This window comes from Calidris pugnax, unplaced genomic scaffold (genome assembly GCF_001431845.1).
Source record: "Calidris pugnax isolate Ruff unplaced genomic scaffold, ASM143184v1 scaffold86, whole genome shotgun sequence".
NCBI lineage: Eukaryota > Metazoa > Chordata > Aves > Charadriiformes > Scolopacidae > Calidris > Calidris pugnax.
In genome coordinates, this window is record NW_015090843.1 from 981,536 (window position 1) to 1,001,185 (window position 19,650).

A 19,650-nucleotide genomic window follows, 5' to 3' on the forward strand; every position below is an offset into this window, starting at 1 on the left:
ATTTGCCAGTTATTAATGTCTCTTAATAATGTTAATCTGTCTCTTAATAATGTTAATGTCTCTTAATAATGTTAATCTGTCTCTTAACACACATCGATCCGTTCTTCTTTCACAACAGTTTTCACCATGTGTACTACAGGATCTCGTTGCCCATCTTTTAGCACAGACCTTCCATTTCAATAATAATTTTGTGATAAACGGCCACCACAACAGAAGCACTATCTCATGACCATCACTGTCAGCTGCAAAACTCCTTTTTCCACATTAGCTTTTTATTCATCATAAACTATTCAATGACAACATACTTCTTCAGTAAGGAGAGCAAAATCTGTTCAAGGCAGAGGATCCCATACACTATTAAGAGTAGAAGTGCTTCACCCCGTGCCACGTGCTGAGATCCCACCACCTGCAAACCCTGCTGGCTTAAACAACAGGCAACCCAAAACAACCCCAAGCACACTTCAGCAAATGATTGTGCAAATACTGGCACAACGTTGCAAAGCACTGCACGACGTCCCTATGACAAGGTACTTTCTATCAGGAGTAGCTCCTACTCCTCTAAATCTCAGCTTACACACAAAACCTTATAAATAACAAATTTGCCAGTTATTAATGTCTCTTAATAATGTTAATCTGTCTCTTAACACACATCGATCTGTTCTTCTTTCACAACAGTTTTCACCATGTGTACTACAGGATCTCATTGCCCATCTTTTAGCACAGACCTTCCATTTCAATAATAATTTTGTGATAAACGGCCACCACAACAGAAGCACTATCTCATGACCATCACTGTCAGCTGCAAAACTCCTTTTTCCACATTAGCTTTTTATTCATCATAAACTATTCAATGACAACATACTTCTTCAGTAAGGAGAGCAAAATCCGTTCAAGGCAGAGGATCCCACAATCCCATTATTTCTCATGCTCCCATTCTCCCAGGCTCTGGGACTTTCTTCAGAAATGGAATTGCCCATAGCACAAAATGAGAAGAAAACCTTGTATTCACGTCAGAATGTGTGTGTCACTATCAATTCAAAGATCGTAACAGAGTATTTAGGACCTGTATCCTGAAGCTACCCTATCCTGAAGGATGGAAAGGTGAATAGCTTTCTCAGTTAAAGCCAAAATTAGAAAAGGAGAAGTGGTATGTACATTTATTGTAGTCATCCAGGGAAAATGTAAGGCAAGTAACCTCGGAATGAAAAACTGTACATTCTCAAAACTTTTTTAATCTTTGTCAGTGTGTATTATGAACTGAAGCTGAAAGGATTTGCTTACTTAGAAAGCTTTCTGACTACCCACAAAGCAATAAAGTTATGGTCTGATTTAGTGGGGAGCATAAAAAAAAAAAAAAATGGACAAAATAATCCTGTGGAGATTTATTGTTAATACAACTCCTCAGCCTCGCTGGCAGTACTTTATACGGCGGGTATTACAACTGATCTGTCAGGACGACAATGGCTTCTTAGCATTTCAGAATGCACTGAAGAGTACTCCCTCCATGCATTACTGTACCACTCATGAAAAACTTCCTTTTTTAATGCTGTAGGAAAGTCAGTTTGAATAACTTCACTGATTCTGCTCCTTAGAACACCTAAAAGCTCAATGCAGCAGGCTCAGGGCTCCCGTAGATGTGCAATCTTGACCCTTTGCTAAGGAAAAAGGTCATTCATTTTTCTTTAGGCTTTTTTTTATTTGAGTGATATCAACGTGGAAAACTTTATTCCGAGAGAAGAGCTGTGAGCTTGGCTGACATCTGTCACCAGCCTGCACACATTCTGGCCCAGTACAGTCTCTCCTTCCCCTTTGGGAAGGAAAAACTTTCTCCTTTGGGAGAAAGCCAGGTGAGACACCAGATAATATATTTGCTATTAGTATATGAACCAGGTTGTTCTTGAGAACGTTTACTGTGATGTCAAAATATTTACTACAGTTCTGTTTGTTTTCACAATTACTAATAATTATGTTTTCCAGTTATGTTTGCTACCAATCCTCACTGGTATATTTATGAGTTGTTTGCTTTCTGGTATTTCTTTTAACTTTTTTCTAAATCATTTCACGACAAACTAACTTCAAATCCAATCGTTTGGCTTTGGTTAAAAAGAATATCAGAAGGACAAAGTATGCTTTTTTTCATCCTATAGATATCTGATTATTGCATTACCAGCAAATTGGGATACTAAAAAATCAATTACTAAAATACTCAGATTCAAGTGTGTAAAGGCAACAAAAACCAAAACAAATAAATAAAAATAGTCAGTATTATAACATCCAGTGACGGGTAAAAATTGGCCAAGGACTTCAATAAAACAGGACAGATCTCATTCTTTTTTTATATTAGTTCCACAGCCCCATTTTCATGAGTTTAGTTGCATCTTTTTAGAGCTGCCACTTCAACAGTTCATTACCACTTGGGTATAATTGAGCCAGAGGACTGGACTGAGGATTTTTTTGTGAGAGAGAGATAATGAAATATTTTGTATTCTCAACTGTTTACATTACTTCAAAACAGAATGATTCATGTGCAAAAATAAAAACGAATATTCAGGATGAGAGCTTTGTGTTGCAGGCACAGACTGGAGCTCATACATCAGTATTTTATATTTCAAAGTTTTACAGTCAGTTGGAGCCAACGCACAGCCCCAGCTGGTCCAGGGAAGGGGTGGAAATGTTTTCTCCATCACCTCCACAAATACGTTCCTGTGCTCTCTCCAACACTGGCATCAAAACCCCACACAGCAAACCAAATCAGAAAATTGATCTGGCACAAACTCACCCCAAAAAGACTGAGACAAGACTTAGTTTTCAGTACCGAGGCACCAATCTGGTTCTACTGCTGCCAGAACAAGGGATGCGATGGGGAGGAAGAGCAATCATGGAACTGCAGCACCACAGTCTGAACAGACTTTGCTTCTGCTCATGCTTCTCTCTTTAGACAAACAATTTTTTGAGATGGACAAACCAAACTGGCATTTGTTGGTGAAATGTCTGCTTGGGTTAATTTTCATTTCTGTACTTTCATACTTTCTAGTTTGGGGATGAAGAGAAGCTTTAAGCTTTACCTTTACAGAAACTGCTATGAAAGCCTCTCAGACATCTGAAACACATAATTGATAGTAAAAGAGAAAAAGAAAATATTAACTGAAAACCTAAGCAAAATGTTTAGATATGTATATATCCAAGTTTAACACATTAAGACCAACTGGCACTTAGTTTTACTAATCTGGTTCTTGCATCCCAAAACTAAAACCAGTGTCATTAACCTTCTCTTTATTCCTTTAGCTATTCTGATATCTGTATTTGATTACACCCATTGATAGCTGTAATATTTTTGTTTCCACTGGAATATGTATCTAATATTCCAGAGCAGAGAAAATAAGATGTGAAAACCAAATATCTCCTAGTGATATACATATTCCTGTGCTACTGTGCAGATAATGTGGAAAAGCTATTTCAATATGACTTTGTTGCTCAACACATTCCAATTCCTTAACCACACTTTGGTGAATTGTTATTACTTAAAACGTCCATTAGCAGCTGAAATGAATCAGGTATGTCTAAGCATGTTCTCCTGGCTTAGTTCTTCTCTGAAGGGAATCCAGTTTGGGAGCTCCACAATCATTTTTTTTTTTTTTATTGAGGAGAAAAACAAAAAGCAATGGCTCAGTTTTGCAATTCTTTTCCTCTTCTTATCATTAATGTTATTAAGGGTATGTAATGTATGTTTGTGACCATGCACACGAGCAGGTGTGTGTTTGTATTTCTGCTCATGGGTATTAAAGAGAATCCAATAAGAAAGAAATCATTCAAAACCAGAACAAAATCCTCCATCCAAATTCTATTTGGACAATACAGAGTTACAAAATAATGAATTTAGCATTAGTAGAATATTGCTGTCTGCTTTTCATAAAGTCTTTTCAAAATGCTTCTGAGCAAGTCACACATTCTTCTGCTACTTACAGCTATTCACTTCTCTACAGAGTTTCAGAAATGCCACTTCCCAAAGTATAATCTGTGCCACTCAAATAGCAAAGTCCATGAGTCTAAAAACTTAACATTCTAAAAAGCACATTTCAGGAGAAGTGGGACTTGAGTGATTTATACGTGGAGTCAGAACACAATTCTTTCAGAATCTTTCCTCCCCTCCTACAGAAAGAGGGCAGGGGACGGGATGAAAACACAAGGTGAAAGTGTTGGGCACTGTCAGAGCTTAAGGAACTTAAAACTGATGAACTGCAATTGCTTTATAGAGAAATCAAATCCGCAGCTTGATGAGTTATTGCTCTTGCACCTTATGAGGCTCTGAGGAGTGTCAACTACTCTCTTTTCTTCAGAAATATACATCTGGAGAGGATTACCTGGACACTGAACTGATCCTCCACAACCTCAGGCAATTAAGATATACTTATAAAGTCCAGAATTTTCTGCCAGAATATTAAGTCTGAGTCCACCCATGTTCCACACATCTACAAGTCACATAAAATACACCAGCACCATTTAAAAAAATACCACGTGTACAGTAAAGAAAAAAACCAAACCCCACATAAATATGCTCCTGGCACAAGTATCTGAGCAATAGCAAGGGTACTGCCAATGTCCTTGTTCCCCACAACAGCAGGGAATTTGTTAATAAAAGTGTCCTGATGTGTACAGAAATCAGAGACAGATGGGCTGACCACCTCACCTCAAACTGCCAACTGGTTTGCCTGTCAATTTGCCAATTTTCTTTAAAGATACTCTACTAATCTTCCACATCACTGTGAAATTAAAACAGCTGAGGATTTGGGATAGCATGAATACAGGGAATACGTTCTCACTGGATGTCTAAGCATTTCTGTTTTGCCAACTCCCTTCTCTGTACTTCTTGAAGAGAAGCCTTAGTTTCTGTCCTGCCAGACATTGCCCTCACGAGACCTGAATGCCTTCTGCTACACGTGAGCTGCCCACCACCCCTCACAAAAAAACCACAGACCCCACACAACCAGCAGGAGTAAGAGATGGGGACGAGCAGACACTTTCTCTTGGTAATTTGTGAGTGTTTCATAGGTGAAACAACCTGGCACACTCCTGAACCTACCCCTAGAAACTCGAAACTGGAATTTCACTTTCCATAGCCAGGATAACTCAACCTCTTTTTTCAACCTCCATTTAAATTCCTGTGAGCAACCCCCACATAAATCTACATTCCTATTTTGACCTCCTATGCACTGGCTGGATGAAAAGCACTGTAACAAACAATTTCACGTGTACAGCTACAAATGGTGTTCCATAATACTCCTGTGAAATAGATAAGACAGTGATTGTCAATAAAAAGTCTAGAAAAGTGAAGGGTTAAGAGCAAATTAGCAAAGATGCTCGGAACCAAATAGCTCCAGTTTTCAACTCATACTTTTTTAATAGATGGGGTACAAATTTCAAACATACTTTAATGAATTAGAAACCTAACCTTCACTATAGGGAAAAGCTCTTTGTAAGTATTACAGTAAATCTCAACTGCTAGGAGAAAAGAAAAATAGATACTGCATTTTTCCCAACCTGAGTGATAATGTTTTGCCTCCTTCTAAAGTTAAAAATATATTACTTCTTCATTTTATTAGTTATTGCTAACTAGTATACACCATTTGTATATGGCTAGACTGCATAATAATGTAAAAAAAAAAAAATACGCAGCTGCCCCCAAAGGCTAAGCATTATATAAATGAAGAAATTGTAATTATTTTCCTTATTTTTTCATGAAATTAGGATTGCTAAAAGCATTCCATGTACTGTCATAATTACCAGTAATAACATACAAACTAATGCATTCCTGCAATTTTCAGTCCATTACTTGTAGATTTGACATTTGTTATTTCTATCTCACAAAAAGGAGTTAAGCATTTTTATACTTCAAGCGAGAATTTATCAACACAAACATAGCAATTACTGAATCTCCTATAAACCAAAGGTAGAGAATGCTAGTTCTTTTAAGGGAGGTCTCAAAGAAATCTGGTGACCTTCATCATTCATAGTGAGTGCTACGCACGACACTAGCTGGAAGAGAAATTTCCTATTTTACCAACTACTATAATGAACCTACAATACTGTGTCTACAAAATACCCAAATGAGAAACAAAACCTCCTAATACTCCTCAAAATCCAAACAACTCCTTTCTTACTGAGCAGTCTAAAAGCCACGCAAAATCCAACAGACCTTTTACCACATTTTGGGGAACAAAATCGTTGTTTTGTTCCTATAAGGTGACAAGTAAACACAGCACACGTCCCTCACTCTGTGGGTTCCTCAGGTGCTAAAGAGTGTGCCAGACCGTGTTAGTGGCACAAGGTCTTGTCCCACCTCTCTTGACATCCATGGAAACCTCCAACATATCCATGGAAACCTGAACACTGCTCCTGCTCCAGCCGATCCAACTGAATGGGCTTAAGGGAAGGTATCAACTTTGGTCCTGCAAAAGGACCACCAAGCTTCCTCTGAACAATAAGCAAGAGAACATGGGAAAGAAATATGCTCATACTTGAGCCTTGTCTCATTATAAAGAAAAAAAAAGAAAAAAAGAAACAGAAAAAAACCCCAGACCCACACAACACACAGTGCAGTGTTCTCAGGCTGCTGTTAACTGGCACACAAAGAAGCCTTTTAAATACATTAGAACCACCCATACTTTTTCTTCATTACAGTCACTGACCCTGTAGCTGCCAGCTTTTAGTATGTTAGAAAAATCAAAACTTTTGGGAGTGCACAAACTTGCTTATTTCTTATGACATTCTAGATACTGACACAGCAGAAAAACCAGAAGTTTAAAGCCCTAGTTCCGCAGCCCTGGCTTAAACAACGGCACGAGTAAAATCACTAGAGATGAAAAGCAAGGATGGTAATTTAGTTCTAATGCTTGAGCTACTCACAGAGCCAGCAAGAGGCACAATCCCTTGCTGTAAAGGCAAACCAGTGAATAACTCCAAAATTTTAAAAGACAGTTAAAAAACTTCAAAACTTTCCAATGCACAGGAGCTTAAACTTCCATTAAAAGGTTTATAGAATCATAGAATTGTCTAGGCTGGAAGGGACCTTTAAGATCTTCTAGTTCAACCATCAACCTAACTCTGATAAAAACCATCACCAACCCATGTCACTAAACACCATGTCAACCCATCTTTTAAATACTTCCAGGGATGGTGCCTCAACCACTGCCCTGGGCAGACCATTCCAAGCCTTAATAACCCTTTCTGTGTAAAAAATTTTCTAAATATACAATCTGAACCTCCCCTGGTGCAACATGAGGCCATTTCCTCTTGTCCCATCAGCTGTTCCTTGGGACAAGAGACCGACTGATTGAAAGAAAATGCACATTGAAAATGCTTGTGTATATAAGGCCAAAGACACAGATGTAGGATCGTTTCTGGCAGTAGCAATGAGGGTTCCAAAGCCAGAACCCCAATAATTCTTCCAGCATTCAAAGGCTCTTCCAGGTATAAAGGCTACTGCCCTCCATGTACTTCAGTGTCAGGGATACAATGTGCCTACAAGAATTTCTACCACCAGATCATTTGGATGACAGCTTGTTTACAAGAAATAAAGGACAAAACCTGGAAATCCAAGCACTACTCTTTGTTAAAGCTCACTGAAGTTCGGAGTTCTGGACTTTTTGATCTTTTACAACAAAATTGCCTGTATGTATGTACACATGTCTCGATGCCCTGCCTTTGGTTTCATTGTATTTTCTAACAAACCATGCTTCATTGAAGCCTCTTTAGGTGATAATCAGCTATTGTCCTCTTTAAGTACAGCTAAATGAGAAAGAAGGGAGATAAGGACAGGCAGGTTCCAAGTAAAACCAATAAATCAATAACAATAAACTGAAAAGGAAAACTGGTCTCAGAGAAGAGATCACACGGAGCAGGAGCTGGGAAGGGGAATCTCTCTCCAGTGAGCCAGAGAAAGGGCCTTCCTTTTTTCTTCATACCAGGAAAACAGATTATGTTTTCTGGTCTGATTCAAGCTGCAGACAAATATGGGCCAGCCACAAAGCAGAGAAGATTTTAAGGGAGTGGTGGGGAGAGGAATTAAAATTCATTTGTTATCTACTTAATTGAATGCAAAAATGGTCAAGTTTAATAACATTATGAATAATTTTGGTACTTTATCTTGGCATAACAAAAAACCTAAAAAATTACTTACCTTATACCCTCAAATTCTCTTGCTTACAAAAAATGCTATGTAAATTCCAGTGGATGTAAGCCTCAAACGACTGCATTCCTTATAGCTACCTCTGTCAAGCAAGATTCCATTAACAGGAGACAATTTACTAAAAGACCTCGTTAGCCAAACTCCTTCCTTAACCCAGGCTCTCCCTCAAAATAACTCACTACATGTGCTTGTATACCTAGCACAGAAGAACTACTTTTAGTGTATTTAAGTATTTTAAGTATTTTTAGTGTATTTGAATGTATACTACTATGCTACTGAAAAAAAAAAGAACTATTCTAACCATAAAGTGTTATTCATAAGAATATTCCATGAAACTACCTTTAAATTGTCTTCAAAGAGCCAAATCAGAAGCTATTGTAAAAAAAAAAGAACACACATGAAAATGTTATATCTAAAATAATTCAAAAATTTCAAACACAACTTCATGGAAATATATATGAAATAATTATTTTTAATTTCATACACTTTGTTATAATGACTGGGTCAAACAGAATTATCCATACAAAAAAGAAAAAGTTAGAGGAGAAGCTGAGCGTGTCTTAATAATATAAAAGCAACAAAAAGCAGAGAAGGAAACGCTCCAGGTCATCTATTGTGCAGGAAACAAAGCCTCTGCAGAACCAAACAACCAGAGAAGTTTACCTGTTGGAGGTCCAACGTGACAGTCACATAATGATACTCAATTCCATTCTGGATACTAGGGCTTTGCCACCAAGTGTTCTTGCCATCAATTGCGTTCGTTATTGGATGTCGTTCTGTTAGGAGAAATACATAAATATAGTTCAAAATTGTTAAGAGAGGTTGAATTTTTTTAGATCTGATATCTAGATTTGAATCAAATTACAGAACCAATGAGGCAGCACTTTAAAATGAAAAGCAGGACGTTATTTTTCTTTTACTCTTGGGGTCTGGTCATGCTTATTATTACTGGAACACTTATCTAACATTAGTTGTTTAATTTTGGTAAGCATCATAAGAAGGTGATTCAGAAAACCTAAATGCACTTGGAGGCTCTCCTGATTCTACAGAAAATGTAGGCACCTAAATCCAGTGAAGACTTGCTGCAGTTTTGCAAAGTTTCAATCATTAGATGTTACAACAGAAACAACAAATGAGGAACCCAGGATACGGTGAGCAGGGAAGCCAATGCATTTCTAAGACATTTCTAAGCACACAAGCAAATAATTCACGAACTAATTCAGAAATCATTACAGAGTATATTTCTCAACTGGAAAACTCTCTGACTCACACACATGCACATAAGGATGGTTATAGTCCATATCAAAGCCCAAGATGCATTACATTTCCTGTCTCCACTGCTACAGTGTCCCACATGAATCCCAAATAATAGGGAAAAGAATTTATTTACAGAATTAAATTCTTCCTAGATTTCAAGATCTTCTAAACCACTGAAGTTTTCTTACAGAACATTTTAATGTTATATAGACTGAGAAAAATCACACTCAATGCTTCCAGGTTACTTTTTGTGGTCAATGCGTGCTTCGCTCCGGTATGAAATGGAGAAAAACAACATGACCCTTAAAAGGTACACGGATCTATATTTTGAAGTTCTAATTGCCTGGAGTGTGTCTGCACATTACAGGGAAAATAACCCAAAAGAAATTCAGACATAGTATGTTTCTTCTCTGCAGGTTCTGTCTGCAAGAACATAACAAGAGAGGAGAAATCCTCCCCCTCTCATTAAGGATGACTTTCTAAACTGACAGGTTTTCTTGATATAAAACCAGAATATGCTTCATTACCAGCTAGTCCTAGAACTCCAAATAACTAATTCATGAACTGATTAATTTACTTGTTATTTTAATTATTATTTAAATCAACCAGCCAGACTGATACTTTGTGTCCCTGTTTTCTTGCTACACCAACCACCTGTGGAGGACTCCAGTCCCAGCTCATTAAGGAAAGCCAGAATGTCTGAACATATTTAAAGACACAATTAAAGTGCTTTGTGGGAGTGAGGGAAGGCATAAACCCTCAAAACCGAAAATGCCAAAAAATTTCATTTAAAGATCAGATTATTCAGTGGCATTAGTGGGCACCAATTCCAAGTCAGCGGTTGGTGCTGCAAGATGTTACTAGTAGCTTTATCTTTACATGGAAGAGAAAAGCAAAATACACCCATGCTTTATGTGTTGTAAACTCCCCCAGCTCTGGTCATCATCACAAACCTTGGCTTTAAGTGAGTGCCAGCAAAAATCACCTGCAAATCAAACTCCTGGGTGATTGGGCCAGAAGCTGTCTAATTGGAAATTTAGATCTAAGTCTCTTCAGGTGAAATTGATATAAATCATGAGCAGGAGGGTTAGGAGATGAATCAACAATTAACTGTAATCCCTGTTATGAAAGTTTAATCATAATTAATTTGAAAACACTGATTAATTGCTGACATGTTTTGCCTATTTAAAAGAGAAAGGAAAATAATACAATATTTGCAAAAAGGAGTGGATTGCAAACACACTTCAAGGACCAGTCTCCCTGATGGTGGCAAGAGGAGGAACTTACAGAGTGAGCCCATCAAACTGTGCTCTTTAATTTGGGCTCACATGTGATTAACCAGAGAATTTGTGTTCATTTCCTACTACAGTAATTAAGGGGAGGCACTCCAGACTCGCACATTCCGGGGGGATCATTTAAAGTCTGGTTACATTACATGGTTCTCCTATTAATGAGCCATCTCTGTTTAAATAAGGCACTTCCTTCTGCCAAATGAACATTTAAAAAACTTTAAAATGAGTTGTGGTTGGCAACAAAAGACCAGACATTAGGAAGCTGGGCAGACTCAAGTTTTTAAGAGGGCAGTAGTAAGGGCACAGATATAAATCATTCTGATGGGAGAATGAATGGGATTCAAATCCATTGGAACGCTTATAGTGTTACAAAATCACATGGTCTTTCCTCAGAAGGTGGCATTCGCTGCAACTAAAGACAATGTCAAAATTTAGAAAACTAACTTGGGGAAAAAAAACATAGGTTACAACTGTGTTCAGACCAACGGAGTAGTCTATACTGGGGCAATTATAATTAGCTTCCCAAGTACAAGATGGGGAGGAAATGGATACACAGCCATTTAGCAGGAAAGCATGTGGGGATTTATAATGGACAACTAGTGACACTATTAAAAAGGGGGAATATCTACATAAAACATGGAGACAGGAACATATTCTGTTCATTCTGAAGCACACCTGCATCTCTGAGCAGTACTGTTGAGAGCTCAGGTAAATCTAAAAAAGATTAAAATCTCCAGAGAGAATTCAGAGAAGTCCAATTTGCACTGTTAAGAGCTCTAGGAAACACAACCCATTGAGGAGAATGAAAGTAAAGCTTAATGTAGAAACTAGACAGAGCAGCAACGCCATCAACCCTCAATTAAATAAAAGAATTTTGTCAAGAAAAAGGGAATAATCCATTCCCCGTATTGCCTGAAGTGAGGAAAAATTAACATGACTTTCTGTGAGGAAGATGCAGCTCAGCGATTTGGAAAAGACTTTGTAATGAGTAAAATAACTCTGGCCCTAGAAGGAATTTTCTAAGGAAAAGCTAAACAAGCCTCCATCTGGAAAGCTACAGCCGTAGATAGCTCATCCTGTCTAGAACTAACAAGTAGATTACATGCCATCTATTTTTATTTTTTTTCTGTGGTTTAAGAACATGCTTAAATGTGTTTTGTCATGAGGCATAAATCCATCTGAGCTAGGTTTCAGAAGGAAACAGCTGGAAAAAAAAAAAAAAGAGGAATTGTCTCTATGCTTCTGCAGCTGTGCTTCTTCCTACAGTTTCTCTATTGCATTAGAACCTGTCTTAAGTGTCTCTGCAGCCTCCACCATCTACAGAACCAATATAGTCACAAAAATCCAACAATGTTAATGCCATTCATGTCTTCCACTGCAAGGTCACATGAAATTAAACTCCTATGACTTCAATAAGAAATTTTCTTAGTGCTCATCTTCCCAACAATTAGGAATATGCATCTCTGAAGCAGACGTTAACAAATTTATACTTGAAAACTGGTTTTGCTTTCGGGTAGTCTTTAAGAAAGCAGTGTTAGCAAAGATCAATTTTAATATTAAAAACTAAGCAATTAAACCAAGCAGCGTTCCATTATCTTATCTCCTTTTTGCTCACACAGTGAAACTGAATTAATATCAAACGAAGAAGAAAAAAAAAAAAAAACAGAATACAATGAAATAACACTGGAGTTGGTGCTAAACCGAAATTTCAGATGTTGCTTAGATTGCCCCAAATGTTCAAATTCCACACATAGGTAATGCAGGTTAAAGTCAGCTGCTTTTCAGTCCCGGTTAGTAGGTATCAAGAGAATTCAATAACAGCTGTAAGTACTTAATTTTCCTAAATCTGAATTTAGGTACTCCACTTCTAACTATCTGAATTAGAAAGTTCAGTTTGAGAAGTAAACATAATAGATAGAGATTTTAAAATACCGAAGGAAGAGATGTGTAAACTAACTTAAAAAGAAAGAGAAAGGCGTTTCACAGTAACCAGCCCAGCGACCTACACTTTTTGTTTGCTAAGTATCTACAAACTTTGGAAAAAAGTCTTTTTTAAAGGAACAAAATGCAACTGGCAGACGTACGGTGTGGAACCCTGCTCTTTTGATCGCAAATCCGGCACTGGGGGTTGCGTGCAGGCTGTCCAGGTACGTGTTCAACCAGTTTGCAGTACATTTCCCGGCCCTTTTCTCCACAGGTGGCGTTGGTTGTGATGAGGGCGTTCGTAGCCAGGTTCAGCACCGCGGGAAACAATCCTGCCAACAAAACAAAACAAAACAAAATCAGCAACAAAAGCAACAAAGGTGAATTTAGCAGCACAATCATAATCATAGAATCATAGAATTGCCCAGGCCGGAAGGGAGCTCCAAGGGTCATCTAGTCTGACCTCCCCACAGTCAGCAGGGACCCCCCCAACTAGACCAGGTTGCCCAGGGCCTCGTCGAGCCTCTCCTTGAATATCTCCAGGGAAGGGGCCTCAACCACCTCCCTGGGCAACCTGTTCCAGTGCTCCACCACCCTCACAGTGAAGAACCCTCTCCCAATCTCCAGCCTAAATCTGTTCCCCTCCAGCTTGAAGCCATTGCCCCTCGTCCTGTCACTGCAGGCCTTTCTAAACAGGCTCTCCCCAGCCTTCCTGTAGGCTCCCTTCAGGGACTGGAAGGCCGCTATTAGGTCTCCCCGGAGCCTCCTCTTCTCCAGGCTGAACAAGCCCAGCTCCCTCAGCCTGTCCTCGTAGCAGAGGTGCTCCATCCCCCTGATCATCCATTTGTGGCATTCAAGCAAAAGGCTTGGTTTTCAACAGCTATGGACGTTATGGAGCACAGAAAAATACCAACAACTTTGGTTTTGAATCCAGAATACAGACACTGGAATAAAGCCATTTCCTCCTCGGTCCCTTCTAAAACTCAAATCAGTACCTTCTGGTTATATCTTTAACAACAGCAGGACGGCAAAGGAGAAAGTAAAATATGGAAACATGCACAGCATCACAGAATTATTGTTTTCATAATCAAACCTTGTGTCCTTACCCTACTGGACACTGAAACATTGTATGCAAATTGCCTATGAAAACTCCTTAATATTCTTCTTTTCTGCCTACATCTCCACAGGAAAGCTTCTCCTTCACAGCCTGCATCACTTGTGTTACACCACATTACTGTTCTGCCCAGGACCTCACAGTCACCTTTGCCATCAGAGGAGCCCAGTAATTCATGCAGCAACATGAATAGCATCTGCCGCGCGTGGCTTCCCTTTCCTCAAGAAGAGGATAATATATACAATGCTATATCTCTTATGACAGTTACTGTTGTTATTTTTTTCAGGTGCAGATGCTGAGTGATGTTTTATAATTCTCATTAAGCACAGCACTTAAGCACATGTCTGAGTGCTCTGCTGAACTGCGTTCTATGTAGCAGTAAGCTATAAAGATTATAAACCGTATGAAGAACAATCATTAAGGTGGGTTACTCTTCTTCCTACTAAATCCTGATCAAAACCTTTGAGCCGTGATAAAATTGATCCACAGAGACAAAGTGATATGATGTGTTGAACGTATACATTAGGCTCTCGCATTAAATCAATCAGTTTTGCATCTTCGAAAGCGTAATTTGCCGTGGCTGCAGGTTAAACCAAAACAACAACAAAATCTCAGGTATGGACTGGGATCATCTGCAGAATTATCTGATGATGATTTCTACTGGCCCCAAACCCACCCTTCTGTAATTCATTCAGCTTCTAACCTTCTTATATTATTACAACCTTAAAACAAGGCTTTAATGGAAACTGAATGGAAACTGAATCTGTGATTACTGTACACTGACAAAGCACCTTTTATAATGACTTTCCTTTTCCTCCTCTGCAGATGGACAACACTATTCAACTGACTCCTTTCAGTCCTTTAACTCCAGTCTCCTGCTTGTCTCTGCAATTAACCTGTATGCCATTTAATTACCAGGCTAGGGTGGTCATGATACAGCCGTCCTCTGCCACTGTGAGTTACTGACTCTCAGGCTCACATTAAAACCATGTTAAACATCCTGCTTGAGCAAGGCAATTAGTTCCTAACCTGTCCAATTTGTACAATCAATACTGAGATTTTATGGATCGTGTAGCTTCCTCCTTCCGCATAGATTACGGACCATTTTCATCACATTTTAAAATCTATACACTTGTTCTTGCATCTCTATTCAATGCATTCAGTGATATTTGCTGCCTTCTACAATGGGGACACACGGTAAAAATCTGTGTAAGCATTAGCTGGGTAGATGAATTCGTAGCTGTGGAACTTCCTCTGTTGACTCACAGCCTCATTATTCTCTTTTTAGGCTGTACAAAGTTAATAGTGTAAGAGCCAGTAATCATTTAGTCTTAACACAGTCTGGCGTTTGGTTTGGAGTTCAGTATTTTACTCCCTCAAAAGTGAACTTCATTAAAAGGAATTAATGCTCCTATATGCAAGGAATTGCAGTGCATGGCATCAGGGGGATAAATCCTTCTAAAAACAATGGATCAGCTAAAAAGAACAGACAAAAAGCCTCCAAATATGCCTATACACAAATCATACTATTGTTCTACATTTTAACTAAAATTTTAGGTTTAAGAGACATAAGTAAATGAAGAGTACTTAAGGGACTCCTCAATTAGAACAAAATTTCGCTCTCAGGTAAACTCTTACATGCAGAGCAGCTTCAGATAAAAAAAAAAAAAATACAATCAACAACTACATATGTGAACTTTTTTAAAACAAGTGTTGTTTGCAAGGAGCAAGGAGTTGGGCTCGATGATCCTTAAGGGCCCCTTCCAACTTGAGATATTCTGAGTTTATGATACTGCTTTGTATAGCCCAAAATAAGGCTTTGCTTTTAAAGAACATTTGATGTGCAATCCCGATGGAATGGAGGAAGCAATACTATTCACATTACTTTCCAGCAATTTATATATATAATACTTTCACAACAAAGGTACAAATTTCTAGCAATACAGAAGATGATAGAATCATAGAATAGTTTGGGTTGGAAGGGGCCTTTAAAGGTCATCAAGTTCAAGCCTCCTGCAATGAACAGGGACATCTTCAACTTGATCAGGTTGCTCAGAGCCGTGTCCAACCTGACCTTGAATGCTTCCATCTATCACCTCTCTGGGCAACTTGTTCCAGATTATCACCACACCTCATTATAAAAAAATTCTTCCTTATATCTAGTCTAAATCTCCCCTCTTTTAGTTTAAAGCCATTATGCTTTGTCCTACCACAACAGGTCCTGCTAAAAAGTTGTCCCCATCTTTCCTTTAGCCCCCTTTAAGTACTGAGCTTTGTCCTACCACAACAGGTCCTGCTAAAAAGTTGTCCCCATCTTTCCTTTAGCCCCCTTTAAGTACTGAAAGACCACAATAAGGTCTCCCCAGAGCCTTCTCTTCTCCAGGCTGAACAACCCCAACTCTCTCAGCCTGTCCTCACAGCAGAGGGGCTCCAGCCCTCCCAGCATCTTCATGGACTCCTCTGGTCCTGGTCCAACAGGTCCATGTTTCTCCTGTCCTAAGGCCCCAGAGCTGGATGCCATACTCCAGGTGGGGTCTCCCCAGAGCAGAGCAGAGGGGCAGAATCCCCTCTCTTGCCCTGCTGGCCACGCTGCTGGGGATGCAGCCCAGGGTGTGGGGGGCTTTTTGGGCTGCGAGTGCACATTGTCAGCTCGTGTCTGTCTTTTTACCCCCCCAGTACCCCCAAGCCCTTCTCAGCAGGGCTGCTCTCCATCCTTTCACCCCCTAGCCTGTACTGATACCAGGGGTTCCCCCAAACCAGGTGCCAACTTGGGCCTTGTTGAACCTCATGAGGTTCAACACTCACGGGCCCACTTCTCCAGCCTGTCCAGGTCCCTCTGGATGGCATCCTGTCACTCAGATGCGTCACCGCACCACTAAGCTTGGTGTCATCCGCAAACTTGCTGAGGGTGCACTCGATCCTACTATGTCATTGATGAAGATATTGACCTGTACTGGTCCTGGTATGGACCCCCAAGGGCCATCACTTGTCACGGCTCTCCATCTGGATATTGAGCCACTGACCACTACCCTCTGGATGCAACTGTCCATCTAATTGCTGATCCACTGAACAGTCCACCCATCAAATCCATCTCTGTCCAATTTAGAGAGAAGGATGTTGTGGAGGACCATGTCAAAGGCCTTGAAAGCATTGTCTTGAATCCTTTTGTTAGGCCCTTTGAATACGAAACAAAAATGTGACTGTTCATGATGCTAGTGTACACTGTTTACCCCTTCTAAGATGTACATCTGTCCGATCATTAATCACCGGGAAAAAAGGCAAGAGAGCTCAAGATAACACAGTTCATTTTTTTAGATAATTTTCCCTTATCTTTTGTGATGATAATCCTACAGAAGAAATATTTAAAATTTGGAGTACTCATTTTGTGCATCTTAAAATTCAATTTCTCACTAAATTGTAAAATTTCTGTAGTTATCAATTCCATCTTGAATTCTACAGGCATTCTGCTATGAAATACTTCCAAAACCACAATCTGATATAATTACAGACAGCTCTTCTTTCTTTGTTGTCAAATACCTTCAGTAATCATTTGCTCCAGTGCAAAGACTGGGTAAAATGCCTTGAGTCAGAAACACATTATCTCTATTTTGTGTAGCTCAAGTGCAAGCAAAGAAATTCTAGTCCCTTCGACTGCCAGCTACATCAATCTTTTCCCTCCTTTGTGTCACCGGCAAAAAAATAAGAGATTCACATTTTTACCAAAATTCTAGCAACTGCATGTAGGAAATAGGTAGGAAAGATTGGCTGGTAATTAGATGGTGGTTTTAGCAGCTTGGATTCAATTTCTAATGTTCAACAGATTTCTGTTGCATGAAGAGAAAAAGTCTCAGATTCTCACCTAAGAAATAGGCATGGTCATCTTCCTACTTTTCCCTTCAGTTTTTAAGCATGGAACATATTCCATGGAGCTTTTGGAGCATGGAAGCCTGATAGATAGTTTGTTTAGTGTTGACAGGTGATTAAAGTATGAAAGGAAAATAACACAGAAACTAATACAATTCTTTGAAGTGGTGTACCATGCAAAGGTAATCAAGAAAGCTGCTCGACTCTCCACAGAATTAGTGACAGTAAGTTTAGCACACGTTGTCAAAGAAACAGTTTTAGACAAAAACTGGTAAAAATAAAAAGCAGCAAATCAGCAGGAACATCTTATTTTTGCCTATCAACTTCAACGTGCTCAAGTTTTACACCGCCAGTGTTCTAATTAAGTAGGGTGTGGTAACAAAGTGCTAACCACTCTTAAATTATCAGTTTTTAAGTGGTTCCTGGATCAAAGCAGGTCTGGAAAAAAACTGTGGATGTTTGGGATCAGCGTTTTATGGCAGAAGCCTCACAAGTGATCCCCTATCAATACTCTTCGCTGCTCTTCGCTGCCCTTGGCAAGTGTACAGGTATAAGTGAGTCACTGATTTGCATTAACAAACAGATTTTGACACGATTGCACAAGGGCCATTAAAGGAACTAAGCTCTCATGACACATGAGGGAATGACCTCTCATGAGGTAACAGCAACAAAAAAAGGAAAATGGGAAATAACACTGGAAAACCACAGCGAACTTTGCTGAATCCTCTTTTGTTCAATGGTTGCATAAGTAACTTAGAGAATAAGTTAAAAGTGAGAGGTTATTGATAATAGAAGTTATTCAGGATAACCAAAACAAGGACAGACCACAAAGAGCAGGAGAAAAATGTCACAGTATGGTGTGTTTGTGCAGTATGATTAAGAGCATCTTCCAGATGCTCCTTGAACTCTGACACTTGGAGCTGTGACCACTTCCCTGAGGAGCCCGTTCCAGTGACCGACCACTCTCCCAGGAAAGAACCTCTTCCTAATGTCCAACCTGAACTTCCCCTGATGCAGCTTCATTCCGTTTCCTCATGTCCTATCGCTGGTCATGACACCTGAAATCCTGTATGACGTTCCTTATCTCTTAACTCCCAAAGGACATGGGAGAACTTAAAAAGGTGAAGAAAGGAGTGACAAGATCACAGCTGTGGATGAACTTCTGAATGTGGACATTAATTGGCTGTAAGTCTTCTGCTGGGAAAAGAACTGATGGGGAGATGTATCAAATGACATAACTGTATATAAAATCATAAATGGGCTTAGCAAGTGAACATTTAGAAGTGATCATAGTAAGTTTAGTTACCCTTCTCTGCTGAGTCAACTTATACAGAAGTTTTCCTCATTGGGATTTTTTTCTGTTCATAAATGGAACTGCTCTTCAGTGTGATAGAAATTACATTTTAGAACACATGAATAAATTCTATAATAAAACGCTTTTATCCAAAAAGCGGGAATGGATTAAAAACCAATTAGATTAATACATAGAATAAGGTTCATCTGGGGCTGTTAAACATGAAGGGCTTTCTGTTCAACTGTCAGTTCAGAACATCCCTACATCACTGGCTGCTGCAGGCTTTTATCCAGGGAGGCATCACTACACTCATTCTCTTCTTTCACATTTTTCCCCAATATTGCCTCTAATACACACCTCTAGTTGTTTCTTTCTAAGGCTCGTAGCACGTACAGCCCAACATCAAGGTCCACTCAAAATAGAATAGAAAATAACCTTAATTTTCTGTGGCATTGCTAATGAAACCTTAATATTTTGCCAATATTCATTTTTTCCACCAGCCACTGTCCTTTATGCTACTTCCCATCATTACCTTGTATCCACAGAGGACTCATTAATGTCTATGTATTCAACAGACCATCAGAATGTTCTCTTTGACTGGTAATTTCCTCGCAGTTCTCTGCAAAGCAGTATTACCTAATTCACTTTCTTGTGTTTTCCCAATCTCATCGCACGGAGGAAAATAACAGCCCAGCTTCACGCGTTTTCTTTAATGTACTTT

General features: G+C 39.2%; 1 protein-coding gene across 1 annotated transcript in view; it reads right to left on the reverse strand.

The window, feature by feature from the left end:
* The window catches only part of LAMA2 (laminin subunit alpha 2), a 412,919-nt gene that overhangs the window by 294,244 nt on the left and 99,025 nt on the right, over positions 1–19,650 (reverse strand). The window contains exons 2-3 of the mRNA XM_014942611.1: positions 12,819–12,989; positions 8,849–8,961 (exon numbers count right to left, since the gene is read on the reverse strand). Of these exons, the coding sequence (XP_014798097.1) occupies positions 8,849–8,961; positions 12,819–12,989 (284 nt within the window). The remainder of the gene's footprint in view (positions 1–8,848; positions 8,962–12,818; positions 12,990–19,650) is intronic.